At 46.7% G+C, this 18,030-nt stretch overlaps 2 protein-coding genes across 5 annotated transcripts in view; both read right to left on the bottom strand.

The window, feature by feature from the left end:
• Window positions 1-2,340, bottom strand: part of SLC33A2 (solute carrier family 33 member 2) — a 14,902-nt gene extending 12,562 nt beyond the window's left edge. For 2 of the 3 annotated variants that reach the window (XR_015743341.1, XM_087931875.1), the window contains exons 1-2: window positions 1,780-2,340; window positions 945-981 (exon numbers count right to left, since the gene is read on the bottom strand). Coding sequence is in view for 1 of the 3 variants with exons in the window: in XM_087931875.1 (XP_087788001.1) it covers window positions 945-946 (2 nt within the window). In the remaining 2 variants the exon portion in view is untranslated. The remainder of the gene's footprint in view (window positions 1-944; window positions 982-1,779) is intronic. The other variant, XM_087931877.1, reaches the window with a different exon arrangement.
• A 2,084-nt stretch (window positions 2,341-4,424) lies between these two features.
• The window catches only part of RECQL4 (RecQ like helicase 4), a 32,157-nt gene continuing 18,551 nt past the window's right edge, over window positions 4,425-18,030 (bottom strand). For both annotated transcript variants that reach the window (XM_026722995.2, XM_087931854.1), the window contains 8 exons: window positions 15,869-16,006; window positions 15,092-15,248; window positions 13,827-13,956; window positions 11,709-11,881; window positions 9,761-9,947; window positions 7,728-7,887; window positions 5,823-5,931; window positions 4,425-5,160 (listed from right to left, as the gene is read on the bottom strand). In XM_026722995.2, coding sequence (XP_026578780.2) covers window positions 5,039-5,160; window positions 5,823-5,931; window positions 7,728-7,887; window positions 9,761-9,947; window positions 11,709-11,881; window positions 13,827-13,956; window positions 15,092-15,248; window positions 15,869-16,006 — 1,176 coding nt within the window. In that variant the 3' untranslated portion in view covers window positions 4,425-5,038. The remainder of the gene's footprint in view (window positions 5,161-5,822; window positions 5,932-7,727; window positions 7,888-9,760; window positions 9,948-11,708; window positions 11,882-13,826; window positions 13,957-15,091; window positions 15,249-15,868; window positions 16,007-18,030) is intronic.

The raw sequence follows: 18,030 nt of genomic DNA, 5'->3' as shown, positions 1-18,030 counted from the left end.
TCTTAGTGAATAGGTTGACAGTGTTGTGGGAATTAGTTGTTTAGCAGAGTGATGGCATGCAGGGAAAAACTGTCCTTGTGTCTAGTTGTTCTGGTATGCGGTGAAGAAGGCGCAGAAAGAAAGTAAGTCTCTTCTTTTACTCTACTTGTTTTCCCCATTATTCTTAATACAATCTAATGCCATCCTAAATAGCTTTCACAACATCCCAGCAAATAGGTGGAAAAATAAAAAATAAAACCTTAAACTGCCCGAGGAGCTGCTGATCCAGTTCTACAGAGGAATGATGGAGTCTTGTCATCTGCGCCTCTATAACTGTCTGGTTTGGTTCTGCAACCCAATAGGACAGACACAGACTCCAGAGGAGAATTAGGACTGCAGAAAAAACAATTACTACCCACCTGCCTTCCATGGAGGACCTGTATATCCTGCACGAGTCAAAAAGGGGGCTGTGAAAATATCTACAGACCCCTCACATCCCGGACATAAACTGTTTCAACTCCTACCCTCAAAACAATGCTATAGAGCACTGCACACCAGAACTAGACACAAGGACAGTTTCCCACCGAACGCCATCACTCTGCTAAACAAATAATTCCCTCAACACTGTCCAACTATCTACAAAGTCTGCACTACTATTACTATTAATCTTCTCATCACTCCTTTTCACCCATTCCCTCCCACTTGTGACTGTATGACCGTAAATTTGTTGCTTGTATCCTTACGATGTATATTGACTGTTTCCTAGTATGATTTGATTACTTATTGTACCCTATGACTATTATTAAATGTTGCACCTGATGATTCTTGACTCTTGATGAATGAACTAAGAGCATTTGCATCAAGACAAATTCCTTGTGTGTCCAATCACACTTGGCCAGTAAAGAATTCTATTCTATTCTAAAATAAAAGTATTGTGAAAGAAAAGTATCGTGAAAAGTAATTACATTATTGGAAGCCAGCTTCTGGTGATTGCAGGATTCCCTGTAAAAGAAGGGTGGAGAGGAGAGAAAGGGTGAGAAAAGACTAGCCAGCCAACAAGACCCCCTGTTTCCCTTTGACTGCATTTGTTAAATTAAATTTATTTGGTATATTTACAGTTAATTGATTCAATAAACAAAATAGAAAAACCAATAATCTTTACTGGTAGACGACAACCTACGACAGTTCTATTTAGCACCCGTTCAAAGGGACAACGGCATTGACGCCACGACCATGTTGCACACTTACAACCATCAAATGATCAAAGATTGAGATGGGGCGAGGGGGTTGGACTAGATGACCTACAAGGTCCCTTCCAATTCTGATTATCTGTTATGGTATCTGAGATGCTTGGCAAGGGACTCCTACCTACAACGGTTTCAGTTTTCCTGGGGTCACTTTCTTGACAGGTTATTATTGCAATGATTCATTTAACGACGGTGGCTAGAAAGGTCGTAAAATGGGCCAGTGATCAATGGACAGGTGTCTTGCTTAGCCAGATAAATGTTGGGCTCCATTGTGGTCATTAAGCCGAGGAGTTCCTGTATTTAAGACAGGGTTTGTTCAAATGGGGCAATTGGAAGAGGTGGTGGTGGACTTCAACTCCCAGAATTCCCCAGCCAGCTTTGCTGGCTGGGGAATTCTGGGAGTTGAAGTCCACCACTCTTCCAATTGCCCAGTTTGAAAAAAATAAATTTTCCACAATTCTGCCTGGTTTCTAATGAGCCCCCAGTGCTGCCTCCCCGCCCCCCCCCAAAAAAACCGGGGCGGGGGTCGCGTTGAGCCTGCGGAACTCCTTACCACTGGAGGAGAGGGCCGCCCAGCTGACGTCTCCAAGGGAGGAGCCGGCCCCACTTGGGTAGAAAGGCCCTTCAGGGGCTGTTGCTCTGGGCGGGCCAACCCAGCTTCCCCAACCTGGCGCCCCTTCCAGCAGGTGCCCCCATGCTTGTAGCCCCCCGACGGTTGCCACGGCAACACCGCTCAAAAGGAGGTCTCTCCGCGCTGCAACCAGCAGGGGGCGCTGGGCGGAGGAAAAGCGGTCTTCTTGATGATAAAGAAAGCGGAAGTGACGCAGGCTGGAACGGAAAAGAGTAGGCCCTGCAGGCCGCCTGGGCCCTTAGAGACATAGACCGTCACCCATGTTGATTCAGTCCGCTGGGAGCCCAGAGAAAAAAAAAAGAAGAGCGGCGCTCTGTCGACTCGAAGTGTCCCATTGGCTCCTTCCGATCCTAGAGGGGCATTCTAGCCTTCATCTCTCTATGTTAAATGCCCAATGGGCTGAGAGAAGCACCGGAAGAGGTGGGCAGAAAGCCGGAAAGCGAAAGCCGCCCCTGGCGGGCAGCGTAAATATACTGCAAAGGCTTCTGGTTTCCTGGTCCGGCGGAGAAATCATTCCGGGAACAATAGTTCCGGCTCAGCGCTTTCCCCCCCGTTGCCAGAGTCTTTGAGCCCCGAGGGCAAACGGGGAAGCTGGGAATCTCCCTTCAGAATGGGGAGCGGCGCTTGCCAGGCTCTGCAACCGCACCTGGGTGCTCCGGGGTCGCGGCTCCATCCCCATTCCCTCGGGTTTCCTCAAGGATGGGGCCGGAATTCTTCTACTTGAATATAAACTGAGAGCAACTGATGATGTTACTTAGTTGGGTGATGTAACGTCTGCAAGCAAAAAAACAAAACAAAAAAACCCGCATTCTGAGAGAACTAAAGACCCCATAATCCCCTTCCCTCATCCCCCTCCTCTGTGTAAACCCTACTCATAGCACTGAGGATGTTTCCTAGTTGGGTAATGAAATGTCTGCAAAAAAATAACCAGGCCCAGTTCCTGCAACTGTTCGTCATATGTTTTAGCCTCCAGTCCCCTCATCATCCTGGTTGCTCTTCTCTGCACTCTTTCCAGAGTCTCAACCTCTTTTCTATAGTGTGGTGACCAAAACTGGATACAGGACTGTAGGTGTGGCCTTACAGAGTGGTATTAGTACCTCCCTTGATCTGGATTGTATCCTGTTAATGCAGTTTAGGATTGCATTAACTTTTTTGGCTGCTGCTGTACACTGCTGGCTCCTATTTAGTTGGTTGTCCACTAATACTCCAAGATCCCATTCCCAGTTACTTCTATTGAGCCTGGTTTCACCCAGTCAAGCACCCTTCTGAATTAAGGGAAAACATCATCCAGACTTATTTATCCCAGATGTCTGTCTAGGTTTCCTCAAATACATCAGTTTTTTTTTCCCCAAGGAAACCATCAATCAGAAATTTGGAGGGAAGGAGAAACGACGACTTGTCAACTGATAAAAATTTAACAAAAGATCGACACAAGCCTCTTTCCCTAGAATTTAGGGTTGTCTTTCCAGTGGGCTGCATTGCTTGTTCATAGATGAGCCGTGCAGCTGCCTGGCAGGAAGCCCAGTGTGGGGTGAGCGAAGAACAGGTAACACCCTTAACATCCTCACTGGAGTTATGGAAAAGTCAACTTTAGGAACATAACGACTTAAAACTGGAATCAGTTTGATAGTGAAAGCCATGGCTAAGGGGTGGGGATGGGGCTACCTTAGGAATGCTTTAATTCCTGCAACCAGCAAGGGGTTGGGCTCCATGACCTCAAAGATATTTTCCAGCTCTCAGATTGTGTGATTTAGAGCAGTGGTCGACAACCGGTGGGCTATGATAAAATTTTGGTGGTCCAGAGAGAAACGTCACCCCCACAAGCGGGAACACAAGGCGGTGCCACCCACAAGGCCCACGGGAACACAAGGCTTACATCGCTTGCATTGCGAACAACATGAGGTAGTGAGGGGAGGGGGGAAAAGGGTAGAGGGGGGGAACTTGCCCCACTCGCCCCATGTGCCTGGCCTGGTCATCGGGCTGCTCCTTTCCACTTTTCTCCTGCTTTTGGCTGCATGCAAGCAGCAAAAATCTCTCTCTCCCCCAAACTCCGCCAGAGATGAGTCTTTGGGAGCCTGCAAGGCCTCCTGCTCCAAGAGGCTGCTCCGGTGCGACAAGTCCCACAAAGACTCATTTTGGGCGGAGTTTGGGGGAGAGAAAGGAAGACTTCTGCTGCTTTCCTTGCATGAAGCCAAAAGTCTCTCCCCACCCCCCACCCCGAGAACAGAGTTGGAGACGGTATCCTGCGATTCCCAAATAAAGAACGATCGATTGGTAGGAAAACGGGGCGATGGATTTTTCTGCAGACTTTTTGGGGGATTTTCCCAGGGTCTCCGGTCCGTGGGATTTAAAATGATGAGTTTAGTGGTCCCTGCCCTGAGGTCCAAAAGGTTGGCGACTCCTGATTTAGAGAATATATCAAGGAATGAGTTTCTTTACCCCCCTTCCCCCTCCTGGCCCAGTTTTATACAAAACTTTAATGCCCCACTCAAATGAGAAAGATTAAACTTATTTTAAAACTCCATGCTGTTTGTACAGTAAAGAACAGAAGAAGCAAAAGTGATGTGTTAGATTAAGTAAAAAAGATCTGCTTTATTCAGGCTGAGTTTTGCCAGGGAAAATTCTATAGTGCAGTACAAAAACATTCCTCTTTTTACTTAGAGGTCTTTACTTAGTACTGCCTGGTGTAGTTAAGCAATCTGTGAGTTCATTGTCCAGGTCAAATGTCAGAAGGCAAATCAAGATTTCTAACTCTCCTCAGAAAGAGGAACTATCCGTTCTTCAAAAAAAATACCGAAGACTATAAATCAACGCCTTATCCTAAATCCTCAGTCCAACCCCATCACTGCCAGAATTCTGGAAGGGAAAGCCATGAGATGAAGGAAAGCTCTTTTGAGATTTTGCCAAATATGTAGGATTTCATGTTTTTGGAGTGAACTTAAGATTTGATTTTAAAAACGAACACCCGATCGACTGCTGTTTAGGCCAAGAGAACTTTCTTCAGTTTCTACAGCCAACTTTGTATCAAGCATGGGACAATAGCCCAGGGGGAAATCTGGCTGCCAGAGATCTTCTGGAAATGTAATGCTTGCAGGGTGGCCACCTCCCTTTTCATAGCCGTGAAGGAACAAGCAGCTGTGCGCGATGGAGCTTCGCCACTTCAGATTCTGCCCAGCTCCGTTCATTTCCAACGGACAATCTCCCCTGTAGCCAAGCGCATAATCTTATGGAAGTCAAAGTGAAGGTACTTTCTCCAGAAGCGACGGTCTCGGCCATAAATCTGTGCTGGGTAGCATGGACTCCCTGTGCAGACAAAGCAACGGCGACAAAAATTAACCCGGGATCCACAGTAGCAAAGCTATAGTAAAGAGAGGTGAGCTTTTACACTAGCGTTCTTGGGCGCATCGGTGTATAGTTATGTCAACCATCCCACTGTATTAAACAGCAAAAGAAATTTCTGGAACCTTTTTTTCTCCAAAGACTATAACTTTACTGAAAACCATGGGGGTACAGAAGTAGAAAAGGCAGCTCTGGCGCTTTCATATGCAAACAGCATAGGACAACTTCTCCTCTCGACCTCCCATTGTCCACCAATCAGTTGCACCTCCTTCATTCTGGAAACAATCTGTCCGCCTCGAACATTCCCAGGCGATGATGGCCTTGGGGTTTGGCTTCCAGACAGCACATTTGCATTCTTGAATTCCCTCTCAAACCTCCCTTGCATGAGTTCATAAGTCAAGAAAAATTGGACCTTGTTAGTCCTGGATTTTTTTTTAAAAAAAAAACCCTTCAAACTAGTTTTATATTGTTGCCCAGAAAACCACACGCATGTGACAGTATTATCTTGAGACTTGAAAAGAGGCCTTCACCCTTTTGTTAAAAAGGCTGGACAAAAACTCGCTCAGAGACCTATGCATCTCTGTGTAATTCAGCAGAGGGCAGATCCCCTGTTAGAGGAAGCTTACCAATGCCATGGAAAATCCTAGCCACAGCCCTGCCAGAGAACTTTTCGTCTTGACGGATGGAGAGGAAGTGGCGAATGTCACCTTGGATTTGCTGTTCCCATTGCTGAAACTGTAATTGGGAAGAAAATTCCAGGGAAAGTGAAATTAGCATTAAGGGGGCTCTGTAGCAATGCACCATTTCAGACAAGGGCCACGTTTTCAGCTTTCGTGCAAATGCTGTTAAATCTTAAAAACAGGCCACCAGGAATGAATGTTTCCGACCAAGTCCGACTTTAAGCTGCTCCAATTAAACTAGGATGGCTTTTTAATCACCTGCATAATTTCAGCGCCACTCTGTAAAAATGTTACAGAGATGCGTGAATATTCATTTGAACGTTGACACTGCTTTACATCAAGTTAGCCTGCAGTTTTTGTAGCATGTTAGCCGAAACGTTACCCACTGTGATTGGCAGTGGCTCTCCTTAAATTGTTGGGGAATTATCCCTACTTTCAATTAGAGGTAGAGAGGAGCAAGCAAGCTTGTTCTCCAGAAAAGGAATGTCTTTTTCTATAGGATGCTGAAAGTGGCTTACTATGGCCTCTGAATGAAAATTCCTTGTGTGTTAATGTTTCCCCGAAAATAAGACCCCGTCATATATTTTTTTTGCCACCAAAAAAAGTACCAGGTCTTATTTTTGGGGGATGTCTCTTCCACTGACTAACCTCACTTGCATGCGTCACCCCTGGCCTCCTTGTCGCTGTCCAAGGCTTTCAGGAACTACTGTTTCTGCAGCTAGCAAGGCTTTCCTGAAGGCCTCTGCAGCCAATAAGGGAGCTCTGGATCGATCCTGAGCTTTGTTCTCAGCTCGAGGCCTTCAGGAAAGCTTTGCCAGCCTTGCCGGCTGCAGAAGAAATGGGCTGGCAAGGCAGGTGTTGGAGTATGTGAGGCCTGGCTACACCTGTCCACAGGTAAGTAGTAGGGCAGCTCCACCCCCCCCATCCCCACCCTAGCTTAATTTTTACTTGTGCACTCTGGAGTGAGCAGGTCTTAGGGCTTATTCTAGAGGGGTAAGGCTTATTTTGCACGCGCGTGTAAAAATCAAGGTAGGACCTACTTTCAGGGTAGGTTGTATTTTCGGGAAAAACATTTAGCAAGGGGCGGAGAGATTAGTTTCTCCTACTAACAGCTCTGCAGGAGGTTAGACAGAAAAAGCCACGTTTGGTCACCTGCTCCCTAACGGTTTTAACCAGAAATTTCAAGGATTAAATCGATTAAGGTATTGAATTTAAGAAGACATCAGGAAAAGAAATCATTTTTCCCCTGTGAAAATGTACTGCTTAATAAGAGAGTCAAAATAGGTAAAAAAAAAAAAATCCTTAAGATGTGTAATATAAAATATACGTGAGAGTCCAAATATTTAAAAGGGAACGGCAATATCGGCGGTGCCTGATGACACACGGAAGGGTAATCAAACCAGACGGAGGCGGTGAAGTTTCAGAAGCTTTTCAGGACACGTACAAGGCAAAAGCAGTGAATTTCCACAAATGGTGCCCATCTAGAAAGCTGCCCTTTAAACCAGGGGTGTCCAACCTTGGCAACTTTGAAGACTCCAACTCTGTCCGAGACTGGTGGACTTCAGCTCCCCGAATTCCCCAATCAGCCACGCTGGCTAAAGAATTCTGGAAGTTGAAATCCACAAGTTGTGCAGCTGCCAAGATTGGACACCCCTGCTCTAAATAAATAAATCTCTTCCCTTGGATCGACCACCACCCTCTGGGGCTGTCCCTATGCTTCAGGAAACGCACACACACAAACCACACAGATCCCTAGCACAGCCGCCAACCTGCAGAAGGCCAAGGAGACCGGAACCTCGTCAGCATTCGTGATTTGGCGCCAGCTGTAGACCAAGAGCTGGATGTTCTTACCTGAGCGTCCTGGAGGTGATCAGCCCCACGCTCTGCACCCGTGGAAGGTTCATCCAGCACTGGCTGCTTCTCAAAATAAGCCACCAGCAGGGACTTCAGCTGGCTGCTCCTCTCCTGGTCTGCGTGGTCGCAGCACGGGGCGTAAGTAGGGAAGGCCACGCTGTGGAAGGACAGACACGCAAGGGGAGGTGAGACCGGTGGAGGTCCAGCCGTACAGGTAGTCCTCGACTGACGATGATTCTTTTAGTGACCGTTCAAAGTTACAATGGCACTGAAAGAAAAAAGGGATTTACAACCGGTTTTAATATTTTATAGGACCATCCCCGGGATCACGTGATCAACGTTCAGACATTAGGGCAACTGACTTGTAACTTATGACGGTTGCAGTGTCCCTGGTTGTGATGGGATACCCGTTTGTGACCTTCTGACAAGCGAAGTCGATGGGGAAGCCAGATTCGCTTAACAACCCCAAATCTCTGTGGCTAAGCAAGACATTTGTTTAACGAGGTTTGCCCCAAAGGTTTACAGCCTTTCTTGCCAACGGTTGCTAAGCGGATCGCTGCGGTCAAGTTAGTAACACAGTTGTTAAGCGAATCTGGTTTTGCCGTTGAGTTTGCTTGTCAGAAGTTCGCAAAAGGGGAATTACGTGACCCTGGGACACTGTCACACCCAGGGGTAGGATTCAATTTTTTAACAACTGGTTCTGTGGGTGTGGCTTAGGTGGTGGGCATGGCTTGGTGGTCATGTGACTGGCTGGGCGTGGTCAACTCAACATCACTCACATTGAGGCACTCATCTCCTCGCCTGGCCTCTCATGACTGTAGGGATGCTGCAACAGTCGTAAGTGTGAAAAATGGTCATGTCACTTTTTTCAGTGCCATTGTAACTCTGAATGGTCACTCCACACAAGCAAAGTACCAGCAAAGGAGGGGGAAAAAACTCCATAGAAGTTCCTGAGACAGGAAGTCTAGTCCTGCCAAGAATGTAATAAGGGTCAATGGAGAGGCAGTTTCTCTAAGCAACACCAGAATGTGTCCTTCCTGCCTTCCTTACAGGATTAGGCCAGTAATTTCTTCTGACAACCGATTCTCTGAACTGCTCAGAATGTTAACAACCGGTTCTAGAGAATAGTTGCAAACCTGTAGAATCCCACCCCTGGTCATGCCCCTGTCAGAATCTGATTCGGAGGGGGAGGCCAAGCAGCTGACAGGGAGGCCAAGCAGCTCCGATGGCTATGGAAGAAACTGGGGAAGGGCAAAGTCCGGCTGGGCAGAGCAGGGGAGAGACAGAACAAGGCAGATATAGAACAAGGCAGATGGAATTCAGAGGAAGACCCAGGCTCACCCGCTCTTCATCCTAGGCTAGGGCACACAGGAACGGAGTAGGGAGCAATATGGGTTGCGTGGCTTATGGGGGAAGAAAGGGCCCTGATTCCCTTCATTAGCTGTAGCTGGGAGCACAGTGTTTTAAAAGGGAAGCTGCACACAGCAAGCTGTTGGGAGCAAATCGTGAATTTCTGGTATCATCGAGGCTTATCTATGTTCCTGGCGTCTTCCCAACTGTGTGTGTTTTGCTGGGCTTTCAAGACTGCAATTCCTTCTCCTGCCCTGTCCAGTGAATTACTGCACCGTGGTTTGTTTGGATTTTAGTTACAGTTTGTGTGTCCCTTGTTTTGGACTGACTTTCCTCCACTTAAAGGCTGTTCCTTGGAGAGCCTTTCTCCAGCCTAAGCTAACTTGGACATTGGGGGCAAAGTTGGAGACAATAAAGGGATTCTTCTTGCTTATCGGACTGTGTGCCTTTGTGCCATGCCCCTTTGGGTCATCACAGACACTGCAGCAGTCTTAAATTGTGAGTCAGTTGTCAAATTTCCAAATATAAATCACGTGATCATGGGGATGATGCAATGGTCACTTTTTTTCAGTGCCCTTGTAACTTTGGCCATTTAATAAACTGTTGTTAAGTCCATATTTTGTCAGAATCCACTCAGCCTCTCGCGGGCTTTTTACAGGCCCTTTTCTGCCACAGCCCACCTCTGAAAAGCCTGGAAGCAGACTTGGAGCTGCTGGAGGGCTGCCTTTTCTCGACTCGTGACTCGCTGGTGCAGGAAGTCACACACCCCGTCCAGTTCATCCTCACTGAGATCGCCATAGGAGCGCAGGTGAAAGGACAGTTCCCTGAACTCCACCAGGATCTCGCTCTTCCTGGAGCCTTGGGAACCTGAGCAGGGAGACCAAAAAATGGCGGTCAATGTCTCGACATAAGCAGCGGGTTGGACTAGAAGGCCTCCAAGGTGCCTTCCAACTCTGTTATTCTATTCTATCCCCAGATCCTCCAGCATGTTTGTTAGGGATACACCCTAGCAGAATCTGCACGGCAGTCAGGCAGGCAAAATATGTGAGATAAACGTTTTTGTAGCTTACACTCAGTAAAACAGATACACCGTGCTAGTTAAATAGTTTATTCCAGGAAGAGTTATAGCATAGTCAAAACAGTCCATATATCATTCACTAATTCAGTCCGTCCGGGGATTATTCAGTTGCAAATTCCAGTGTCGAAAAAGAGAGGTCAGTAAACTTACAAATATCAGTCCAGTAATATATCTCCTCGCAATAGAGATATGAAGAAGTCAAAAACTCCTTTCTTCCTTCAGCAACTCAGCAGTAGGGAAAACACGCAGTTAGCAAACCATCAATCCATCAAACCAGCAATCGCCAGGAATCGTCAGGTTCTCTTGCTCCCTCTTATGGCGGTTCACAACCGCACTCAAAATTACATGCTTTGCAGTTTAAAGTGACACACACTTAAACTTACAATCATAGTTTATATATATTATTTTACCCAAACTACGTTAGGTAACCTTGTTATTCCTAACGATGTTCTGAATCATTGTCTCTCGGCGGGGGAAAAATGCTCCCTGAAATGCAGCTGACTGTGAGTCCTAAAGGTGCTTTTTTCCAAAAAGGCAACTAGACTTTCTTGGGGGTTTTTCTTTTGACATTTTTTCTCCTTCTCATCCAAGAAGCTTCTTCGGTTCTAACTGACTAGTTGGGGGAATGGAAGGATTTATATTCTTTGCTGTCGTCTGACGGTTAGCGCTCTGAGAGTCATTGAGGCCACTTGGGGGGTTTATCTGTATCTTCAGGGTCACCTGAATCAAGAGCGCAAACAGGTCTGGAAATGTCTCGGGACCGCCGAAAGGACCGTGGTTGGTAAATAGGAGACAGTAGGATCATACCCCTCCCCTCTGTTGAGAGAGGGCTATCTAAATTTAACACAGATCCATTTTAACATAGATAATTTTGAAGAGTCCTCGGTGCTCTCTGACACTGGCTTGTTTCTTTGCAGACGTTTCATGACTCAAACTCGGGTAATGAAATCATGCTAGCACTGATGATATCCCCTAGTTTGGGTCATGAAACGTCTGAAAGAAAACAAGCCAGCTCAGAGAGCAACAAGGACCCCATAGTACTCCTCCTCCTCCTCTTCTCCATAAACCCCACTCCCTTCTAGTACTGATGATGTTACCTAGTTGGGTAATGAGATGTCTGCAAGAAAATCAAGTTCAGAAAGCACCAAGGAGCCCTCATTTCAATCCTGAGCTACAAATGTTCTCCTTTATTGATAGATAATTTTAACAGAGACATTCCATTCCCCGCTGGTCAGTTAGAACTGAAGAAGCTTCTTGGATGAGAAGCGAAACGTTTCCAGATGGGAAAAAAAAACCAAGGAAATCCAGTGGCCTTTTTGGAAAAAAACACCTTTGGGACCGCCATGACCTCAATGACTGAGACTCTCCAGAGATATTTCACTGACCACAAAGGAGACCTCTAGCGCCGAAGAGGTAAGGAATGTGTGACAAACACTACGCAGGGACTGTGCTTCTTTTATGGGCCCATGACCAAGAACTAACTCAGATAAAATTCTCCCCACAACAGCCTCCCACTCCATGTTAGTTGACCAAGCTCCCCGCCGGCTTACCGTTCTGCCATGAGGTGTTCCACTGCAGCTGTCGTAGGGCGCGCTTGACTGGCAGAACCTCCCAGCCCATGGAATCGGCCAGTGCAATGACATCGAACTCCACAGAGCTGGCCTGGGTGGCTCTGACCCCTTTCAGGCGCTGCTGGGCCAAGCAGACCGCCAGCGGAGGGCATCTGGAGGCAGGGAGAAACGACAAGGAAGGAGTCAACCCACTAGGCTTACCAACCAAACTTGGCTGCAGGAAAATGAAACAAACCGATAACTTTTCTATACCACGTTTCCCCCAAATAAGAGCTTACTGAAAAAAATAAGCCCTAGCAGGATTTTTCAGGATGCTCATAATATAAGCCCTACCCCCCCCACAATAAGCCCCAGTTAAGATCATCAGCTAGATAGAGGCATTTATCGTACCTCCCCCAAAATAAGACCTAACTGGAAAATAAGCCCCAATGCATCTTGTTGGGACAAAAATTAATATAAGACCCGGTCTTATTTTCGGGGAAATACGGTACCTCCCTCTGGGAAGGAGACGGGAAGTTTCTATATCGGACCAATAAAATAATAAATATGGCAACCTGCAAAACCCCCAACCTTTTGGGCCCCAGGGACCAGTTCCATTGAGTGTTTTTCCGTGGACCAGAGGGATATGTGGTTCCACGTGCTGCCTGCATCTCGCAGATGGGGCTCTGCTGGTTTGCGCGAACCAGTTGCTGGCATGCCATAGCTCAGTGCTGGTCCGTGGACCGGGGGTTGGGGATTGGCCATCGCCACAAATGGACAGCAATGACCGCCTGGTCTAAAGAGTCAGCTTTGACTGGAACGGCTTATAAACCTCTAAAACAAATGACAAAAATGTTGCCAGGGTGGAGGAGAAATGGTTAAAAGTCTGACCTAGGCGCCTTCTTGGCTGCATGTTTGCACACAACAGCAATATCCTGGTCAAGCCAAAATGCCCAACTGCAGTAAAACTCCCTCCTGCAGTAAAGCGGGTGCTCTGATGCTCTAGAAAGAGTCTGTCGCGTTTGGTGTTTATTACCGTTGTTTTTGTCCAGGTTGTTATGCTATGTGGTTGTTTTCAATGGTTTTAAATTGCACGCTGGGCATTTTAAGATGTCTAAACTTTTCTGGACAGCTACAACAAATCACCCTCATTCACATTCCGAACCCACAACTCCGCGTGCTAAATTTTTGGCCTGCAAAATTAAGTAATGGTCCTCACACTTACAATGATTCATTTAGTGACCATTAAAAATTACAACGGCACTGAAAAAGAGAGGATTATTGTTAGGAATGTAAGTCACCTAACAGGCATTTGTATCTTTAAGAAAATGCAAACCTGTAATTAGGTGTGGTTTCTCAAATGGCCATAAGATGGAGCCAGAAACCTGCGTTGTTTAGTCTCAGTCTCAGAAGAGAGTGTGAGTAAGTCTCTGTTTCCTTCTGTTGGAAAGTATTGCCATTCCTCCATTTTTCCTAATTGACTGCTATTTCTGGATTTGATGTAAGTCTGATACTGAACTGTTTTTGACACTGGAATTTGTTATTGGATTATCCCTGGATTGAAAAACTGACTGATTTACCTATGAATAACTTTGGACTGCTTATCTTGAACTTTGCTTAAACTTTCTGGAAGTAAAAACCTACATTTACTGAACAGTGTATCTGTGTATTGTGTTTGTATTATTCAAACACTACTTTCTATAAGTCTCCCTGTATGCGCTCATTCTCCTAAAGGGGAATTACCTCAACAATTATGACCATTTTTCACACATACGACGCTTGCAACATCCCGATGGCCATCTCATCAAAATTCGGACGCTTGGCAAGTGGTTCACATTTATGATGGTTGCAGGGGGTCACATGATTCACTTTAATGATGCACGTTACTAACTTAGCAACTGCAGTGATTCATTTAACAGCGGTGGCAAGAAAGTTCGTAAAATGGGACAAAATTCGCTTCACAACTGCCTTGCTTAGCAACAGAGATTTTGGGCTCCAGGGTGATTGTGAGCTGAAGACAACCTGGAGCAGCGGATTTGAGCCACCGCTGTCCAAGAGCCTTGTTTCTGAATTTCCTCTTACTGGCCTGATCCTTTCCCTCCTCCTTCCTTTCCTCACCTTCGAGAAACCACCCGCAGCTGCTGAGGGCCTTTGTAGCACGAAATCCGGCATGAAGAGAAAGTGGGGTGCAGCAGCTCCACCCAGCGACAGGGGTGTAATTCCAGGTAACACAGAAGCGTCTCTATGCCTGGAAAAAAAAAAAACACTTTTGGTTAAGTGGACAAGAACAAGGTTTGCCAGGTCAATTGGAGAACATTCTTGCTGGTGCTTTCTATTCATGTTTTTGGAAACATTCCTGCCCTCATCCAATTTCCACAATCAGACCTGTGCCATCTGTTGGCAAAGGGGCTTAGGCAGCCTTTGTTTTGCTCAGAAAATATGCTTTTAAATATATATATATATATATATCAAGCATTGGGAAAATCTGCCTTCCTGCTGAAGATGGACCAAGGTCTAGAACGACTTGCGCTTAAAAGGCTGTAAAGAATCCTATGGTTTAAAAGTCTTTTTCCCCAGGATGCTTCTATTCCAAAACCAAACTGGAAATCATTTTGGACTGATGCCAAAACCTTAGGACAACTGAAAACCAGTTTGACTCAGAATAGAATGGAATAACAGAGTTGGAAGGGACCTTGGAGGTCTTCTAGTCCAACCCTCTGCTTAGGAAGGAAACCGTGTGTACCACTTCAGACTTGGTTATCCAACCTCTTCTTAAAAACCTTCTCAAGCCATTCTGAACAGCCAGATGTTGTTTTTTTTTTAATTTTAATTTTATTTTAGATTTCCTACCCTGCCTTTATTACTTTTATAAGTAACCCAAGGCAGAGGACAAACATAATACTTCTTCCTCCTCCTATCTTCCCAACAAAACAACCATGTGAGGGTGGGTTGGGGGGAGAGGGAGAGAGGGAGGGAGAGAGAGAAAAAGAGAGAGAGAGAAAGAGATAGAGAGAGGAGAGAGAAAGAGAACAGAAAGGAGAGAGAGAGAGAGAGAGAAGAGAGGAGACAAAGAGGAGAGAGAAAGAAGAGAAAAAGGAGAGAAAAGGAGAGAAAGAGGAGAGAGGGAGGGAGAGGGAGAAGGAGAGAGGGGGAGAGAGTGTCAGAGGGAGGGAGGGGAGGGAGGGAGGGAGAGAGAGAGAGAGAGAGAGAGAGAGAGACCCAAAGAACCCAGCTGGCTTTTGTTCTGAAGGAGGACTAGAACTCCTAGCTTCTAGCCTGATGCGTTAACAACAAACCCAACTACCCCCCCCTCCTTCCTTCTGATTAGATTTATTTCACATTTAAAGCTTCAGGAAGACAGTTCTCAACTCCTGATTCCTCACCTTCTTCTCGGAGGTCCAGCGCTTCCACAGTCTGTTGAATAGGGATGGCTCTCTCGTGTTTATAGCATATTCGCAGCTCTTCCTGTTCTGGGTCGGCGGGCTTTTCTGAACTTCCTTCTAGGGCAGTCAGCATCTCTGCATCCTCCACTTCACAGCCCTGGGATTAAAAAGGGTTTGGTCATGTCCAAGAGTTATGGGGTGGGCAGAGGCCAAAGTTCTCGTCTCAAGTTCTCTTCAGTGAGGGACGGGGCTAACCAGAGAGTCAAGTCAGGCAGTCCTACTTGGGCTTGTATCTTTTGCGCCTGGAGCAGAGATTTCAGCTACTCTCTGGTGTCACATAGACGTCTTCAATCCTGCTTGGGGATTGGGCACTTGGAGGGAAATCTCATATGACTGGATTAGGACAGAGAAAGAGGAGGAGGGGGAGGGCGGAAGAAGACAGATGGCCGTCCAGTCTCTTCTTGAAAGCCTCCAGGGATGAAGCTCCCACAACTTCCGAAGGCAACTTCTGTTCCAGGGGTGGATTGCTCTCCGTCAGAAAATTCCTTATTTCCAGGTTGAATCTCTCCTTGATCAGTTTCCATCCGTTGCTTCTTGTCCTGCTTTCTGGTGCTTCGGGGGAACAGCTTGACCCCACTCCTCTCTGGGGTAGCGCCCCCCACCCCCAAATATTGGAACACTGCTATCATATCCCCCCTCCGGTCCTTCTTTTCATTAAACTAGACAAACCCAATTCCAGCAATCGTTCTTTTATCTGTTTAAACCTCCAGTCCTCACCTTGTTGAGTTCCTGCTGCTTCTGATGAAGCTCTCGGCATTTGCAACGCGGGAAAACCATCTGCACGAGCCTTTTGATGGTGAAGCAGTCAACCATGTCGGCGTAAATATGGCGCCTCAGTTCATGCAAATCCTCGCCCTGGCAAGGAGAAGGTCAACATCGTGAATGGCGGAGAAATAGGCATTGCTATTATTTATTACCTAGTCCCGGGCATGACTGTATCATTTTCTCCACCCTCCCTGAAATATACAGTATAAATATGAGTCCCTCTGTTCATTTGTAGGGATCCCTTGCCTTATTTCTTTTTGGGGGGGGAAGAATTCCTCCAGTGCATACTGTTAAAATAAAGAAAATACTACAGCGAGACTCGATTACTGGTTTTGGGGGCCCTGCGTTTGATCCCACAAGATGCAGTGCTGCAAGTTCCACCCGCAAGCATATTAAGGTGTTGTGGCTCCGGGCTTGGATTCAGCTCCTGTGACTGATATGAGTTCAAGTGAGGAGGACGTGGCAGAAAAATATGAGCCGGCATGGCTCAGTGATTGGACTGGTAACCAGGATGAGGAGATGGACGTGACAAAGGACGACAGACCCGATGTATTAGAATTGTCAGGACCTTTGACCTCCTCTGGTTCCTTATCTGATCAACAGCCAGGAATGGCTGACAGGGAAGTTTTGAGAGAGTCTTCTAGTGGAGATGAGAACTTGGAAAATTTGTGGTTAAATGTAAAAAATAGAAGACGGTTGAGAAGGCAAAATCAGCTGGAGCAAATAAGGAGAGTGAGTCAGTAAATTAGCACGTTGCCTCAATGAGTATAAAAGGACACAGCTGGGCTGGTACAATTTGCCAGGAACAAAGTGACTATTTGAGTGAGGACGTTACAGCAAGAAGCTCTGAGACTTGAGATTTATTGCCAGGACTAGTTTGCCGGACAGAGTAAAGATTTATGCTGTGGATTGAGATTTCTGCCAGCCGTTATCTTGTAAGACTTCTTTCTGTTTGATTTACTTGTGAAACGGCTGCTTTCTGTTTTGTTCATTTGAATTTTGAAGGGGAGTCATAACATTAAGGTGTAAGAGAAATCCGAAGGGACCTTGGAGGTCTTCTAGTCCAATCCCTTGCTTAGGCAAGAAGCTTTGCCTATAACATTCAGACAAACGGTTGTCCAGTCTCTCCAGTGAGGGAGCACCCACAACCAGGGGTGGGATTCAAATGTTCTAATAACCGGTTCTGTGGGCCTGGCTATGTGACTGCGGTGGGGCATAGTGTTGTGGTTCGCTGGCAGCAATCAGGAAGGCGACTCAAGAGTAAGAATGCTAATTAATGGCCGCTCCCTCTAGGGAATATAAGCCTGGTTTCAAACAGCTTTTGCCCTTACAAAAGGCGAAAGTTCGGAGGAGTTAGTGTGATGATTACAGACTCTGATTTATTGGACTAATTGGCCGCAACCCACCTGTTATCTACAAAGAGGGTTATTTGTGGAATAAAGCCGTGAACGTTTCAGTTTTCGAGTTTATCTGTGTTTGCTTTTGGAAACTTCGGCTGGGACAGAAAACACGGTTGTTTGTTTTTTTTGCAGCACCCCCTTCCCCGTTTTGGGGGCATCCTGGGGGGGGCTTTTTTGCTCCCAGGCGGCTTCCCTGAGGCCCAAAACGGAGTGCAGGGGAGGGGGGCGCAGCACACACACCCCTTTTTGCCCCCTGGGCCTCAGGGAAGGCTCCTGGGCAGAGCAGTAAAACGGTGAGGGGATTCCCAGCACAGTGGGTGGGAGAAAAGAAATACTTTAAGGAGTGACTAGGCGGGGAAGGACGCAGTCAGCAATGTCAGGTATGTGTGCAATTTTGTGCATGCACAATAAGGACTGACTGGGAGGGAAGGCGGAGAGGGGAGGGGCACCATTTGTCGGTTCTCCAAACCGCACAGAACCATAACAACCGGTCTGTAGAATCCTACCCCGCCCACAATCTCTGAAGGCCAGCTGTCCCACTGGTTATTTTCCCACTGCCAGGAAATTTCTCCTTAGTTCTAAGTTGCTTCTCTCCTGGATGAGTTTCCACCCCGTTGCTTCTTGTCCTGCCTCTTCAGGTGCTTTGGAGAATAAATTAAACACCACCACCCCCTTGTTTGTGTCAGCTCTTCAAATATTCTCCCCCCCCCCAAG

The sequence above is a fragment of the Pseudonaja textilis genome, chromosome 3 (genome assembly GCF_049901715.1).
Source record: "Pseudonaja textilis isolate UNSWEBS1 chromosome 3, rPseTex1.2, whole genome shotgun sequence".
Classification (NCBI taxonomy): domain Eukaryota; kingdom Metazoa; phylum Chordata; class Lepidosauria; order Squamata; family Elapidae; genus Pseudonaja; species Pseudonaja textilis.
Note: the sequence above shows the minus strand (reverse complement) of the source record. Positions and strands in the feature narration are given on the sequence as shown.